The following is a 16,355-nucleotide window of genomic DNA, read 5'->3' as shown; positions in this document are numbered from 1 at the left end:
TGCTACTGGGGTCCTTACATGATATTAGTTTCTTGGTAATCTGATGACAGTTCGACAGACAAAAGTGTTAGTGAAGAACAGTTTACTTTCAGTTCTGCAGTTGCATATTACAACATTAACTGGCATTTATGCAGCAAAAGCTAGTCTAACTTACTGTCTTGGTGAAATGCTAAATTGTACTAACCCCCCCCCTCCCCCAAAAAACTAACTTTTTTCCCGGGAGAGGCTGACAGTAGGTCTATATTTAACCACTCTAACCAGAGAAGAGCTCAGGTCAATGCTCACTGGAGAGCTGCACTGGAAAAAGGAATAGAACAGAATAGTTCTAACAAGGGCTTTTGGTATATAACTATTCCAAAAGAAGAGGAGACTGTTTCATGGTGATGACTCTGATTATTATTCCAGTAAACTGGAGGAGGGAAAATGAGATGGACTTCTTTACCAGAAACAGACAGTGGGGGGGGGGGGCTGCTCTTTATAAAAGCATCTAAAGTAATGACGGCACAACGGCCAACACTGGATGACTCTGCCGAGCACTCGCCTCAGCATTTTTGTTTTAACTAGAGTACAACAGGAGGCAACGATTTTTCATTGATGTCATTTTGGTGACTGTTGCCAGCTGCCCTTGCACTGCCTGTGACTTTGCCTAGACAACATTTTTTGTGCCAAATGTAAACTGACAACTTAGCCAACAGCTCTGGCCAAAATTCCCATTTGTCTATGATGCAAATGCTCTTCACTTTAAAAGAAAGACTTCTTGCCTCAAAATGTCAGTGTTGGGATGATATTACTTCTAATAAAAATGAACAAAGACAAACAAAAGAACTATCACCAATATTAGATATTACTTAAAAAAAAGAAATGCATCTCAAATTTTGTTGTCTTTTTTTTCCCCCACTGTTACTAACTTTGGATATTATCTCCTCATTAATGATGTTTCAGTGGAGAAGCTAACCAGTGTTACTAAATTCTGAGAAGATTTCAAAGATTTATCACAGACAGGCACGACAATGTTTTCGGTAATATCAAAACTGCGGTTTAATCGGGATTAGCGCTAAATATCTGAAAGACTTGGCATGTTATCTGAGAGACACTGTACCAAATATTTCACACTGACTAAACAGTGTCGACGCTTCAATTCCTCCTTGCTAAAAAAATAAAACATAAAATAGAGGAAAGGCGCAATGTAAAAGAGCCACGGTGAAACATTCAGATCAAAAAAGAAGACGTTTTAGCCGAAGACAAATGCGTGCCTATCACTTTCAATGATGAATTCAGCACTGGGCAATAGGTGTATCCAAAGATGCACATTTTCTGTTGCCCCACCCCTGTATTGTGTATCCTCAGAGATCTGCAACCCACTGTGAACACCCACAGCCTGCTGGCCAGACAGCCCAGAAGCTTCTACAGGAACAGGGACACAGCCACAAAAAATAATTTAATAACAGGTGATGAATCAGGAAATACTCCATTGCTGTTGAATACAAATACCAGTTATTGAACTGGGTGGGAAGGTAGAACCGAGGACTAGTCTGCCATCAATTCAAAATACAACTGATGGAAGTTTCAATCTCTCTTTAATTTCTGCTACAATGTGCAGATATTACAAAATAACAGTGTATGCCTGACTGCGTCTCTAAAAATACACCCTATTGTAGCCCAAAGAACAAAAGTTACCATTTTTATTGTAATAACTAAATTTATGCATTTGGTGAATATGTGTTTTTTCAAATACGTATGTTAACATGTACGCATGTGCTCATTCTCCATTCTAGCACACACAGGCCCTCCCTCTGTTAGCCTCGGTCAAGACAGTCACACCGTCTGTGCCTGAATGCAATCTTACTGTATGTGCGGGGAAAACAGCGAGTCTGATTTTTCACTCTTTCGATCTGGCTTCATGCTTATCACACACTACAAGACACAGTATGTTGTAGAGATACAGGGTCTTGAGGACTCTAAACGCTACAGGACCCAGTCAAAGAGCAGTTAAAGAGGAAATTAACATAGGGAGCCTTGTTCTCTGTGCCAGTCATCATGAGAGTAAGAGTGGGAGGCTTTCTGTCCTCATTTGCCATGACACAATGAGCTGTCCACTGCCCGAGTGAGCATGTGTGTGTGTGTGTCAGAGAGAAACCCCACCCTTCACTCCTTCGCTTCCTGTGTAGCAAAAATATATACATAAAGTACCACAGCATACATACACACATATGTGCAGATGTATATCTGAGCAGTGATTTTTGCCTGTAATTATTTACAATCAATTTATACAATCGTCATCATCATCACCATGGTTGCCACACAGCCACACACAATGAACATAACCAGAGAAGGGGTTGAGAAAGACAGACAGGTGACAAAAAAGTCTGACAGACAAAGCACATGCCTGTCTGTGAGTGAGTGTATGTGTGTGTGTGTGTGTGTGTGCGTATCCATGTGTGTAGGCAATACTCACTCATGCTGAGCGCCTGCCTGGCTAGCAGACAGTCAGACAGATGAAAAGAGAGGATGAGACAAGAAAGAGTAAAAAAATACTTTTTCATTTCTTTGTCTGTGCCCAGGTATCTGGACTTTGACAGCCCAGGACACCTGCATCGCCCCTCTGCCTGTCCATCCCTCTGTGTCACTGTGCCAGGGGAGAAGCAGTGGCCGCCATGCTGGGGCGTGTTCCCTGTGCCTTGTCGAGCCGGCATGGCGGTCCGCTTGCAGCCTTTCCCCGTTCGAAAGCAGGCCAGTGACTCTTGTGCATGAGCCGGAGAATCAAGTGGAAGTGCTACATCAAGACTCACTGGAGGTGGATTTATTGTCGGAGGGCTGTACCAACTGAGTGCTCAGACACAGGGGGGATCCATGAGAAGGAACTATGGATTCATATAGAATATGAGTTCATACCATCAGCTGACCCCCCCCCCCCAGCCCTCATCCTCCACCCTCTCTCTCTCTCTCTCTCTCTCTCTCTCCTTCACTTCTCATCCCAGCATCACTGATGGCCCTCCGCCTCCTCCCTCCCTCAGCCCCACTCATTTTCTTCCTTTTTTATCCATCTATGCATCCTTCCTTTCTTCCCTCCCCCTCTCCTCCCTCCCTCAGCTCAATGCAATTATAGTAATGGATTTTTTTCCCCCTCGGTTGATGGCTTCCGACATCCTGTCCTGAAATGAGGCTAATCATGCTCTTAAGGGTCATGTTTAGTTAATGAAGGGTTTGGGAGGCACATGTGGGTGAGGGGTGGGGGCATTCCTATATGCCAGCTGACTATCACAGCAAACCCAAATCAGGCATGTTAATACACACAATATTTGTAGTCTTTAGCACATGACACATACTCATTCACAACCAGGCACATGCCATAAAGCTGCATTCATATGTACAGGGACGCACAGACGAGGATGAAAATGCATGCCCCCACGTGCAGCCAAATCTACGCTACACACACACATTCATTCATTCATAAACATATGAAGATACACTTTGCATGCCAGCAATCGATCGTAGATGACAGATACAGGCATGCAAACACATCACAAGGAGCCAGTGCACACACATATCCTGTGAAGCTATGTCAGTACTGTTCGTACTATCTCACCAGATGCTCTGGGCTTAGCCAACTGCATCCGCTGAACGCATGCCATCACTGCTGAGGGGTAAGTGTGTGTATATATGGGGTAGTTGAGGGCAGAAGGAGAGAAAGGGGAGGGAGAGAAATTATGTAAATGGAAGAAGATGGAAAATCTGAGACAAAAGAAGGTAAAGTAGAAGAAAGGGAGAGTAAGCAGAGGTACCAGCTGAATGAGAGTGATGTGAGGAAAAGGAGAGCGAAAGCCCTGGCAGAGGAAGATGGAACAGTGAAAAGTGAGACAAGGACACAGAGACAGAAAAAAACTGCAGCTAGTCGCCATTTTTTTTTTTTAAACCAGCATCGCTCTCCACCTTCCACTTATACAGTTTGATTTTTCTGTCCATTTTTTACATGTGATCTCTATGTACTTCTCAGATATTTTCTCTCTCTTCATTTCAGCTTCCCTATGTTTCTTATTGCTATCCTCCTTTGCTTACCTTTGTGTGCATTATTTGATGACAGAGAACAAATAACCCAGAAGCACTAAATACGAGTACACAGCATTTCATCCGTGGTAATTACACATCCGTGACACAGAGAACATATAGTACAAATGCCATACTGAAAGAGAATAAATCAAAGATTATCAGTTCCTGATAATGTGCTTCCGTCTACATCCCTGGATGCACATGCATCAATACACATGTACAAAGTGGATAAGAAACAAAAACTGGTAAAGAATTGGAATTGGAATCAGTAAAATCCATAAGCTACCCGACCCTTTTTGGCATACAAATAGTGTATAACAATAGTGTACAAATAATAGAGATTTGGACAATGTGGAACAAAATTGCCCGATAATCGGAAAATCTTCATCTAATGTGAATATATTAGGGCTGTAAATAATGATTAATTTCTTTTTTTTCTTCCCTTTTTGATTAATTGAAAATAGAGTAAAAAGCCCCAGAGTCCAAGATAATGTCATTGGATGTCTCATTTTGTTCAGTCCAAGACACTGAGTTAACTATATTGTTATGACAAGGACAGGCATCAAATTCTCTCATTTAAGAAGCTGTAACCATTAAATGTTTCACAATTTTACCCGATAAATGACTTGATGAATCAGTTATCAAAATGGTTGCCGATTAGTATTCTCTTGATCGATTACACATCACATATCTATTTATGTATTTTTTAAAAATGCTTGACTTGACGTCCATCCCTGTAGACTGTGTGGAAATATAACTTAGTAATGACCTCATAATTCATAATTAACGATTTATGAATACAACATAATTATGTGCCATGTGTCATGAAATCCCACATACTGCCTAGCCATAAGAGTGACAACAATGAAATAAACAATATTATTTTCACAGTACTTGGGTTATGAAATGATTTTTAATTCACATTTTCTGAAGTGTTCACTGGAGGAACCTAAATAGATTTTAAACTTCAAAAGATCTTAAATATCAGACAAAAGGGCAAGAAATAAATGTTTACTCGTAGACAAACTTATTAAATGTGTAGTATGTATAGTCTAGAAACGTGGTCCAAGAAGCCATAAATCTAGGGCTTTGTCTGTATAGGCTTCTATAGTAAGATCTCACTAATTTGCATTCAACCATACATACAGACATATCACTCACACACCAATGATCTCAGTACTGTATGTGTGTGCTCACACAGGAGTCACGGAGGCATTTATCAGCTCACTCATGCGCAAATATACACACACACCACACACACACACACACACACACACACACAGCCTGTTTGCCCATCCTTTGTGTCCTGTCTATCAAACTCATGTACTCCCCCAATCCCATGTCCTTGCATCTCAAAACCAAAATTAAACACTCAAAATATCTTTTTTTTATTATATCTGACCTGATTCAACAATTATTACACCTCAGCAAACTTCACAAAAGTCTAAAGACCAGAGAGTCAACAGACTGGTGCTAAGTTTGAGTTTTCCTCGCAGCTTCATAATTACAAAAAGAGATTAGATATTGTACATGGTAGGGATGCAACGATCTGATACGCAGGATCAGTTTTGGTCATCATTAAGCATTTTGGATATCCCTCATTCTCTCTTGCTTGTATTATTTCACAATGCAATTACTGTACAAAACAAGAATAGTTTTAAGTATAAGAAGTATAACGTATAAGAGGTATAAACAACCCATATTTCCTGAATGAAAGATCAACTCCACCACCTCTCTCAAACTGCCTCGACATTGGAGATCCACGCGATTTTGCACGTCAAAGAACAATTGGAAAGAAGGAGGTGGGTCAGTTCGCAACTGGAAGCAAATTTGTAATGCAGTCCATTACAAAGTTCCACAAAGAAAGCAATGGGAAGAGAATTGGGGTCTGACTGCAGCTAAGTATGAACTGATGTCATTCCTCCCTACAGATAAAAACTAGGGATTCGGATAATTTATCTGTAGTCACTGGAAAATGGTAGAGATCTACTAATCTCTCTCAGATTTAGAATCCTTTTTTTGTGTGAAAAAGCCATAAACACCATCATACGTACTTTTGACATCTGACATCATGCCACGCTGTGCCTTCAGGCGCTGAATATTTAATGATTTAAAGTATCTGATACAGGCCTGTTTTACAGCTCAGACACCCAAATATTTGACACCAGAATCTGTACACTGCTACATCTTTGAAATATAAGGATTTCATTCAAGACATTTTGTCTAGTTGTTTAATTTTATCTGGTTACCTTCCAGGTACCGTTTATCAGTATGTACAGTGCGTAGGCATTTTCTTTGATATCTAACATATAACTACTAGGTCAATGCCTTTACTGTGTAATGAATCTTAGAAGGAGGAGAATGTGTGTTTAGTCTACTGTAACATAGCTTGTTCTTACAGAGAGTGACGTTGCTGTCTTTTGTCCTATACCTGGTATGTCAATGCTGTTTTGTGTTGCTGTTTTGTAATATCTCGGTACCACTTAACCTCTTTTCTCCTCAGTGTTATTGGTGATGTAAAGTGACTGAGACTCTCCCAGCATGACATTAAATGCCGATCTGTAGTAGAAAGAAAAAAAAAGAAAAGAAAAAAAAAAAAGTGGGCTGCAATGCAGCGTGACGTTGACAAGAACTTGGCTCACTTTACTTTCATTAGTCTAACTTTCAAACAGAATTCCACACCAAGAGCTTTCCCTGTTGTTTTGGTATTTCAGACTGAATGGGCATAGATGTAGATGAGGTAGATAAAATAACAGAAACACCTTTCAGTATAATGCAGTCCATTACAAAGTCCAACATCACAATACTCTGATTTAGCCAAGGTTCAAAATACTGTCAGGACAAAAGGCCCAGTTGACCACTGAAAGGCAGATGTTATTTAGATATTGGAGGCTTTGTTAAAGCACATCATGTATTTCAACTATGACCCTGTTTTTATCAGAACTACATCTTGGTATGCCAGAAAATCTCCTATGTACTTGTTATCATGTTTATGACAGAATGAGCCAATAAGAAAAAACCTTAAAGGACTACTGTTCGTTTATAAGTTATGTTTTTTCAATTAGTTTTTGTCAAGCGATGTTATTTGTTTTAATAATAACCCAACCCCCCCAAAAAACACTGGTAACAAGAAGCAAATGTAAGCGGTATGATAAACATCAATTCTCATACCATGGTATACTGTGAAACGGGTATACCACTGCAACCCTACTGCCATCAGTGCTGACTTTTCTTTTATTCTCTCCAGCTTCCCGGAATCTGGTTGTTCAAATGGAGCTGTGGTTTTGTCTGTAACAACGCAGAACAAGAATACTGCACATTTCTACTGAAATGAAACAGTGTAATGCACTGTCTCCTTCTAAACCAATAAGGGGAAAAGAGCAAGTGCAAAGAGGAAGAGTGAGTGTGTGTGTGTATGTATGTATGTATGTATGTGTGTGTGTGTGTGTGTGTGTGTGTGTGTGTGTGTGTGTGTGTGTGTGTGTGTGTGTGTGTGTGAGTGTGTGTGTGAGAGAGAGAGAGAAAGAGTGCTCTTCCAGTCAGTCAGTAAATCGAACCCACCCAGGCTAGCATACAGTACATCCAGTTGACCAAGAAGGATGGAAGAGATGTGGGTGAAAATAGATGAATAAATATAAAAACAAGGACAGCTGGACAGCGATAGTGGAAAAGAGGAAGAAATAAGTGAACATAGGAAAAGAAAAAGAAACTATGAGACATGGAAATAAATGGGTGCATACAATATTCAAGACAAAGAAATACTGGCTGGTTCAATATGTACTGCAGCTGATCGTAACTGCAACTGAGATTAAGAGTCAAGTTTTTACTACAAAATTATGCTACACGATTCCTCTTAGAAATATATAACTGATATGAGCAATATAACTATACAGTACAACTGACAAATTTTACATTCTTATTTCAATGCACAAAAGACTTCAAACTGCTGTATGCTACTACTACTTCCATGTGGTTATGGGTTGACTACCGTCTGGAGTTGTATTTTTAGTCTTTTTCCATATCTGCTTATTGATTGCTGATTTTAATCAATTCCTGCTTCAGTTTCTTGGCATATTATTTGAGAAAGTAAATAAATCAAAACATGTTGAAAGTAAATGGCACCTATTATCTTCAGGTTTAAGGCTAACACACATGGGGTGTATGACAGTATTTCTCCTACCATACCTCAACCAAGCACCCATCAATTTCGATCCATAATCACATAATTTTTCTACAGGTAGCACACTCACGGTTTTTTCATCTGCTGTAACTAAGTAAGGCTAGTTAAGTGTCAGTTAACACAAACACTTCTTCCTCTCCCTGCAACACAATTAAAGTTTTCCGACAGTCAATCATTATCAATTAATGCAGTTCAGTTCAGAAACAGTTCTCAATACACAACTCTACTGCTTCCTTATGACTGATAAAACATGTGACCAAGAACAAACTACATATCTACTACAAATGCTCAAGATTTTGCTGCACACTTAAGTTGTGTTTCACTAACACAGTCATGCCATAACATGTAATAATCTATTGATTACAGTATATTAGGGCTCGGCTGTATGGATCAAAAATCATATCTTGGTATTTTTTAGGCTGAATGGATATATACGACAATATTCTACATAGATGCCTAAATTTTCAACTGTCAAAGCCACATGTGACATACACATACACAGACTGACTGATCAAAATAAAATGCAAAGACAGGGTTTTCTTCCCTGTTTGAAAATATACAGCTGCAAAACATTTGAATGAAAAATTATATAAATTAATTGCCTCTATTAAATAAAAATAGGCCTGTCTCTAAGAATGCTCCTTCAGTTTTCAGAAACGATAACAGACTGATTACAAGAGAGTAGTTTTCCTCACCTGCTTAAAAAAAAACCAAACAAAAAAACACACAACTGTGCAAAAAACAAACAAACAAAAAAATGTAAACAGAACAAAAATAACAACAGGCCTACCCTGTTTGAAAATATACAGCTGCACAATGTGTACATGTAAATGAAAAAATGTATTGTGGATTGGCGCTGTGTCTCCCTCCATGTTGCAGGAGAACTTGTGAGCGAGCGGGGTCAGGTTTGCGCACAGACGCAGATGGAGAGTGGGGGTGGGGTTGCGCGGAGGGTGTGAGAGAGGAGGGATGCAAACACTGGCACAGCTTTACGGAAAGAACGGTATGTGTAATGCATCATCAAACTATATCAATACTGTCTCATCCTATTTACCTCATTTGAAAATATATCCATATACCGCCCAGTTCTACAATATATGTATTGTTACACACCTACTAGATGTTGAATAAGGATTTTTATATTTGCTGCAACTCTACAGATATAGTACAGTGTGACTTTGATGAGCTCATCACTACATCTTTGACAACTGTAATGACCTTTCTCCACTGTCCACAAAAACAAAGCCTTATAGCCAAGCTGCAAGCATTTTTACTCCATGGAAACTATTTACTCACTGAAGGTTGCCCTAGTAACAATAAATATTATTTCCATACCTTTGCCCAAAAAAAATGGACTCTCTGCTAGCTAGTCTTTGAGTTACATGTGCTCAGCCAAAGATGGCGTCTAGAGACTATTAATCTCTATTATTTTGATATCTGAAACAACCTCTTGTGAAAAAATCTATATAAGTGTCATGAGACTGGAAAGCCAGCAGCTAGCTGTACTCATGGCCTTTTGTGTTATTCATACCTGTATGTCAGTGTCTTTGACTGGCTCCAGGGGCTCAAATGTGGTTGCAGCACTTAGACTTTCCAACCTCTGAGAGATGTGAAAGATGTCTAAGCCTCTGGAACCGAGGAGGATTGACCTGAGAGTGAGACAGAGAGGTGTTGAGAATGAACGAAGTTAAGTACTAATGTGAGAGCAGGACTGACAAAGTTGTGCTTGACAACCAGTAGAGGGCACACAAGACTTTGGTACTATTGCAGCACTATCCACTGGTTAAAGATCACATCACATCAGTTCCATAAAAATTAGACAGGGTTTATGTTAAGACATTTATAAGGAAAACCAATCAAATTATAAAATAATGATATTTATAAAATACTGAATGGGTGAAACATGACTCAATTTAATTTAATTTTACACACAGTTGGGTCCAAAAGTCTGAGACCACTGAGGGGGGGAAGTGGTCTCAAAATTTTCTTAAACCAACAAGCCCATAATAGTATGCACATGTGTCACAGAGGATCACTGAAGATTACTTTAGTAGTTGCTGTTGCATTTTACATTTTTTCATTCATATTAACAATTTGACAGTTAACTTTACTAAATACTGTATTATCCATGGCCACTTTAAGAATCAAAATACTACTCTTTAAATGTCAAAATCAAAAGGTATAATCTTCAGACACATGGGAAGGAATCAAGCACAACAAAGGGAAGGTATCAAAAATATTAGGATTCCCAGGGTTAAGATTTTAAAACCACATTATTATTCTATTATTCTAGAATTAACAAAATGTATTTTTGCACAGTGATCTGAACTCTCAACTTGTTTTTGCTGAAGAGATATGATCTCTGGCTGCAAGATGTGAGGCCATGGAAGACGAGGGAACAGTGTGTGGATTCTACTTTATCCAGTCTGTCCCTCCTAACCTTGGCTATCCAGCTGGAGATATCAGGCTAAAGTCATGTCAACACAAACAGTGCAAATTAATATGTATAATGAAAACACCCTTTTGTATTTGCCAGGAAAAGTAAACCATTGGTCCATAGTTTCATAACAAGGAAATGTTAACAATTTAGCATATAAGGTGCATTTTACACAACAACTGAGATTTTCTAGACTGTTCAGCATGTCCGCAAGTGAAAGGGACATTTTTCTTACGCTTTTACGTCAGCAGCATCTTGTGAGGTGCGGGTCAGGGTGCGGGATCGAAGCCTTTCTCCTGCCTGCTGGATCTCCTGGAGGTTCCTCTCGACGTGCGGCAGCTCTGACACTGCTTCTGTCTCTGCAGCCAGCTGCTCTGCCTGCTGGAGCAGCTCCCCAAAACCCTCTGCATCCATATTTCTACACATTGAGAGGATGCGTGTTTAAATGAGTGAATACAACGACAACAAATTTGGACTGCATCCAAATATGCGTGGAAGATATAGTACATAGTGAATAGGGAGGTCTGTAACTACCTAATACCGTGATGCACTTTTTTTGTTTAAATTTTGTGCTCTAGTACATTTGATCTTACATGAAACAATGACTATGATGTTAATATGCCAACTTTCAACTTCAAATTGAGGGCATTCACATTCACACTGAGTGAACGGTATGCTATGGGTACTACCCCAAACATTAAGGGCGCTTATGTAAATGGTCATTGGTTTAGCAAAAGGTCTCAAGAGTTTATTGTACTAGGATACTACTCACTACATTTGGAAAAATCCCAATAAATAAATCTCAGACAAAGCCGGATATGATATGGCCATGAATACTACGAAATACAGAGATTTCCCAGCATATTTGTGACCCCTGTAGCGAACACCCTTTGACAGCTGACATATACAGACTGACACCCTCGGCCCTCGCATGGAGTGCAATAGTTGTCAGAACAGCTTAGCGTGAGCTCAATGCTAACACCTTGGCTAGCTAGGTTAGTTAAAAAACTCGTCTTACTTGTGACAACAGCAAGAGACAGTCTGAGAGGTAATTCCAGTTCCCGAGAATGACAAATTAGATACCACAGTAACAAGTATGACGAAAACCTCATTTTCTTTTCCGTCCCAGCTTTGTTAGTATACTTCACTTGTTAGCTTTATGTCAAAATGAATGGCGCTCCAGCGTTAGCTAGCTGGCTAACTGGCTAACATTCCCTCGCATGCTCGCAGTGAAGTCAACTTAAATTGCAAATATTTTAATTCACACTGCTGGAAGCAGACAAACTTACAAACCTGTTGTATGAGGCGGATGTAAGTATGGTCCTGTCTCTATTCCTCGGGTGAATGTATTTACAGTTATTACCTGATATTCCGTTTTTTGTTTTAACATCAACATGCATCAAATTATATTATTTGCCCCGGCACTTCTGGAGTCGAAGCTGATTGGACGACACCCGGTCCGCGCCGGATATCACACTTGCTCGCTTATTGTTAGTGAGTGACAAACCCCGGCTGCTCTGCCTGTTGGACAGGAGGACTTTGACAAACAGTCCAACAGCAACATGGAAACTTACTGGAACAACAGCAAGGAACAGCGATGTCAAACCTAAAAATCATGTCAGTCAGCAGAAGCATTAACATGACAACTCATGATACAGTCCAGGTTACTTACACACCAAAGAAAGACAAAGCATTCCTTATTGTTGTGGTTTGATTCCAAGACTATTATTTTATATTTTGATAGGAAAACTTTTCCAGCTACCTTAAATAATAACTGCAGCTTGACTACAGGCTCGTGACTAAGATTGCTACCCAATGTCAATAGGAGCAACATACTGTCCTTCCTCCATCCTCTATGCCTGCATGGCATGCACTGGAATGATGGCGGGAAAAACAGCTGTTCTTTGCAAGGTTGAGATATACATTCTCCTGGGATTCGAAGTGAATCTTATAAAATTCTTCAAAACCATCTCTTAAATTGCCAAAGAGGTTATCTTGTAGATGTATTTCTTTCGGTATCTGTCACTTCACAACCATCCCAAACCTTTAAACGGTTTACCCTTTAAAGGGTCATGACCAGTATGTGAAGCGACACTGCATTACTCCTTTGAGGTAAACTAGGGCATATGACGTAACAGCTTTGTGGAGTGCAGGCTAAAACCCTAAACATACTCGGGTCAAGGGAGTTTAGGGCAATGTAAGTTAGTAAATGGGTAGACTGACGTTATCTCTGTCTGCTTGCAAACAGTGACATATGAAGATTCAAATGTTTGTTTCCCTATCTTGATATTTTTTACTTCTCTCCAGACATCTCTATGAGAATGTAGTATATAACCCATGATAAGAAAATACCCCGCCACCCCACTCCTGTTTCATGTATGGTAACAGTTAAAAATTGGAGTCAGCATGATAGCCAGATAGATGCCTTTGCACTCTCAGTATTAAGATTTATCATAGAGCTTGTAGAAAATTGCATAAATAAAGTTCATAAATATATTCTATATGCAAATTCTTACTAATAGCCATTTAAATCTTAATGTGTACAACATTCACATATTTTGATAGGTAGGAGTCTTTGCTGATCCACTGTCTAGTAAGTCCCCACATGGAGAAATACCATACCAATATACCAGTGTCAGACATGAATTTAAAGAAAACGCTGACATCCCTTGCTGTTTTGCTTTAACCCTAGCTGTCGCCTCACAAGTGGAAACCACTGGCTGTAGCTTGGATCGAAAAGCCCAGACGGTTGGTGAATGCCTGCTTACATGCTACAGCCAGTTGCTTTGTTAGGACAGATCTGGTCATGTGGAGTACAAACCCCCAGAGCTACGTCATTGTATAATACAGTATATGCAACTGTTTTCTCTGTTATACAACACAGAGAGCACATCACAGGAGTGCTAGGTGCCTTACAGACATTTTGACCTGTCACTGGAAGAGAAGCACAGTTGTGAATAATAACATCCCTAATTGCTTTATTCATTTATTAATGTTATTAGCTCCACCTGGCCCTTTTCTGTCTTGACAATTTGAAATGTCCAACCTGAAAAACAGTTGTACTTTCAGAGCCATTTGACCTTTAAATCTATGTTTAATTATGGATTGGAATGTAAAAGAATAATAATAATTTTGCTGAATTAATTTGTCAATTATTTATATATTTTGCAATTAGTGTTTCCCTGCAAGTACAGTAAACTTACTGTAAACTTTACATTTTGTAGTTGCATTTTTGTATAACAATTTAACATTTAAAAAAAAAAAAGTTCTTTACCACGGGACGGTAAAGGCCTACATCTGCAGCCCTAAATACTTTCAAAAATTTTCTATCAGCTGTGGCCATGCTCTGATCCAGTATACAAAACACATTGTTCTCCTAATGTGTCCTGTATCTGTGAGACCCACATTCAGGGTCTGACCTACCAGTTAGAAACCTGGCCTACATTTACACATCTACACGAATCACTGTCTGACACAGAAAGCCTCAAATGTCTGATTTATACATTTTGTCTGTCAAATGTCTGATTTATACAAAATATTTTAAACATTACACATTAGTCACATTTTAATACCAGATGATAAAAAAATGCAATGCTGTTAAGACATATTCAACCAACTTTCAGTTTATTATTTACACCTGTGCTTCTCCAAGTAAAAATATCTTGTGTGGATAAAAGCTTATTGATACTTTGTAATCCTGTTTTTAAGGTTGCGGTAGATGCGATAAAAATACATATTTTGAGAGTATGTTTGGCAATTTTTCTTGATAATTGACTTAAACTGATAAATCAGTTATCAAAAATGGTGACAATTATTTTTCTGACAATCAATCACTTCAGCCTCAGGAAGTTTACGTACAAATCCCGTTTAGCATAATGTCTTACTGATTAAGGAAGTCATATTTAAGACATTTGAAGAAGTGTGCACCAATACACACTTTCAAGACCCCTGCACAAGTATTTGTGACAGTATTTAAGACCATCAGTTGCCTTGAACTCACACAACTTCACACAGCCAGAGGCTTTTTTAGGACTTGCAGACATCACAGTAAATATTACACCAAGAACAAATGCCTTAAAAATACCAAAATGTGTGTTAGGGGACTTGCTGTCAAAAATTGTTGAATGTGATAACTTATGCGGCAAGTTGGTACATGTAAATTCAGTCTATAGGTAGATGGAGATATGATGGATGCATAATTAATAACAAAGATATGTTTGGGGGAAAAAAAGCAAACAGGTTTATTTGCTATTTTAATTTTGTAGAAAATAACATTTCAAACAAATTTAAAGGTCTGTAACTTCCCAAAGATCACCATATTAATATGCAACTCCCACAAACGTTATCAGTCCCTTTTCTATATGTCCAAATATATAACACACTCTCTGTCGACTGCAGTGCTCTTGCCCCAGCAACTGGGCAAGTACTGGACAGGTCAGGCAGGTGGATCTGCAGGATCCACTGTTCTTCAGTGTAGGTGAAGCCCTCCGGAGGATAACAGTCACAGTATGTCTTTGTCCCTGAGTTAGACTCATCTACTTGAACTGGTTGTCGATGAGTGTGCCCTTCATCTTCGCCTTCTTGGCCTCCAGCTCAGCCAGCTCCTGCAGCCTCCTCTTGCTCATGCCTTTTCTCTCCAGCTGCTTCTCAATCACTTTGGCGTTTTGGGCGTACGAGTCCGCCACCTCCCTTGCCTCGATCTCCTCCTCCTCCTCGTCTATGGTGGACACTGTGACAGAGCTGAACTTGCCCATGTCTTTGGTCCGTTTGGTCATCATCACGCGGACCTTCTTGGGAGCCTCAGGCTGCTTCTGGCTGTAGACGCTGGTGTTGCCGAAGCCCTGTCCGAACTTGACCACGGCTCCGTCCACAATGAAGGTGGCCGGGTTGTTCTTTTCCTGGTGCTGGTAGAAGAGCAGCAGGCCACACTTGCCGCACTTCTTGCGGTGCTGCTTCTCGATGCCCTCGGCTCTTTTGATGTACGCATTTTCGTCCTCCTCCACGTTGCAGAACTTGTGGGCATGTTTGGCCGCGTCGATCACCCTGGCACGGTCCTGGGGCCTCATGGGCAACTTCTCGAGCTGGCAGTCCAGCACCAAAACCATCTGCCCACACAAGCAGTAGTAGACATGAAGTGGCTTTTCTCCGTCGTCATACTCCTCTCTGTCCCTGGTGTCGGAGCACACGACACTTCTGGACACGACCTTCGGCATGTTTGGTCACTTAAATTGGTTTTAATGACAGTACTGTTTAATCAAAGCCTACTGCTGAGACGCCATGCCGACCAAACCAAGATCTGAGTTCAAAATTTAGCCCTAAACACTGAAACAACGCAACGCTTCCTGTGTTGCGTCACAGTTACGGTTCCTACCAGAAACCAGTGTCCTTTTTGTTCCGCCTGGTTAACAAGTTCCGTCTTGTTGAAGTAACTCTCGTGAAAATTGTTTTTTGTAAGACGTCACAAGCCAAAATGGTTGCAGACCACTGGTTTAATCTTTCGCGATGTGTTATATTTTAAAAGTTACAATATTGTTATATAGTAATATTGTTATATTGTCCATTGCTTAAAATTTTCATCTTAAAAGTGACTAGTAACCAAAGCTGTCAAATAAATTTAGTTGAGTAGAAAGTACAAAAATATATAAAAAAGGAAAAAAACAAAATAAACATTGATAAAGAAAACAAATTAAA

General features: G+C 39.7%; 2 protein-coding genes across 2 annotated transcripts in view; both read right to left on the bottom strand.

The window, feature by feature from the left end:
• nup93 (nucleoporin 93) overlaps positions 1-12,160 on the bottom strand; it is a 30,963-nt gene extending 18,803 nt beyond the window's left edge. Inside the window, exons 1-3 of the mRNA XM_040133984.1 lie at positions 11,958-12,160; positions 10,900-11,082; positions 9,759-9,876 (exon numbers count right to left, since the gene is read on the bottom strand). Of these exons, the coding sequence (XP_039989918.1) occupies positions 9,759-9,876; positions 10,900-11,082; positions 11,958-12,064 (408 nt within the window). The 5' untranslated portion in view covers positions 12,065-12,160. The remainder of the gene's footprint in view (positions 1-9,758; positions 9,877-10,899; positions 11,083-11,957) is intronic.
• Positions 12,161-14,880: 2,720 nt separating this feature from the next.
• steep1 (STING1 ER exit protein 1) lies at positions 14,881-16,057 on the bottom strand. Its single transcript, XM_040132083.1, has one exon. It carries the CDS (start codon positions 15,875-15,877, stop codon positions 15,200-15,202), a length of 678 nt encoding a protein of 225 aa, XP_039988017.1. The 5' UTR covers positions 15,878-16,057; the 3' UTR covers positions 14,881-15,199.
• Between the last annotated feature and the right edge of the window lie 298 nt (positions 16,058-16,355).

Source organism: Xiphias gladius, chromosome 8 (genome assembly GCF_016859285.1).
Source record: "Xiphias gladius isolate SHS-SW01 ecotype Sanya breed wild chromosome 8, ASM1685928v1, whole genome shotgun sequence".
Lineage (NCBI taxonomy): Eukaryota > Metazoa > Chordata > Actinopteri > Istiophoriformes > Xiphiidae > Xiphias > Xiphias gladius.
This window is presented reverse-complemented; position numbering and strand designations above follow the sequence as displayed.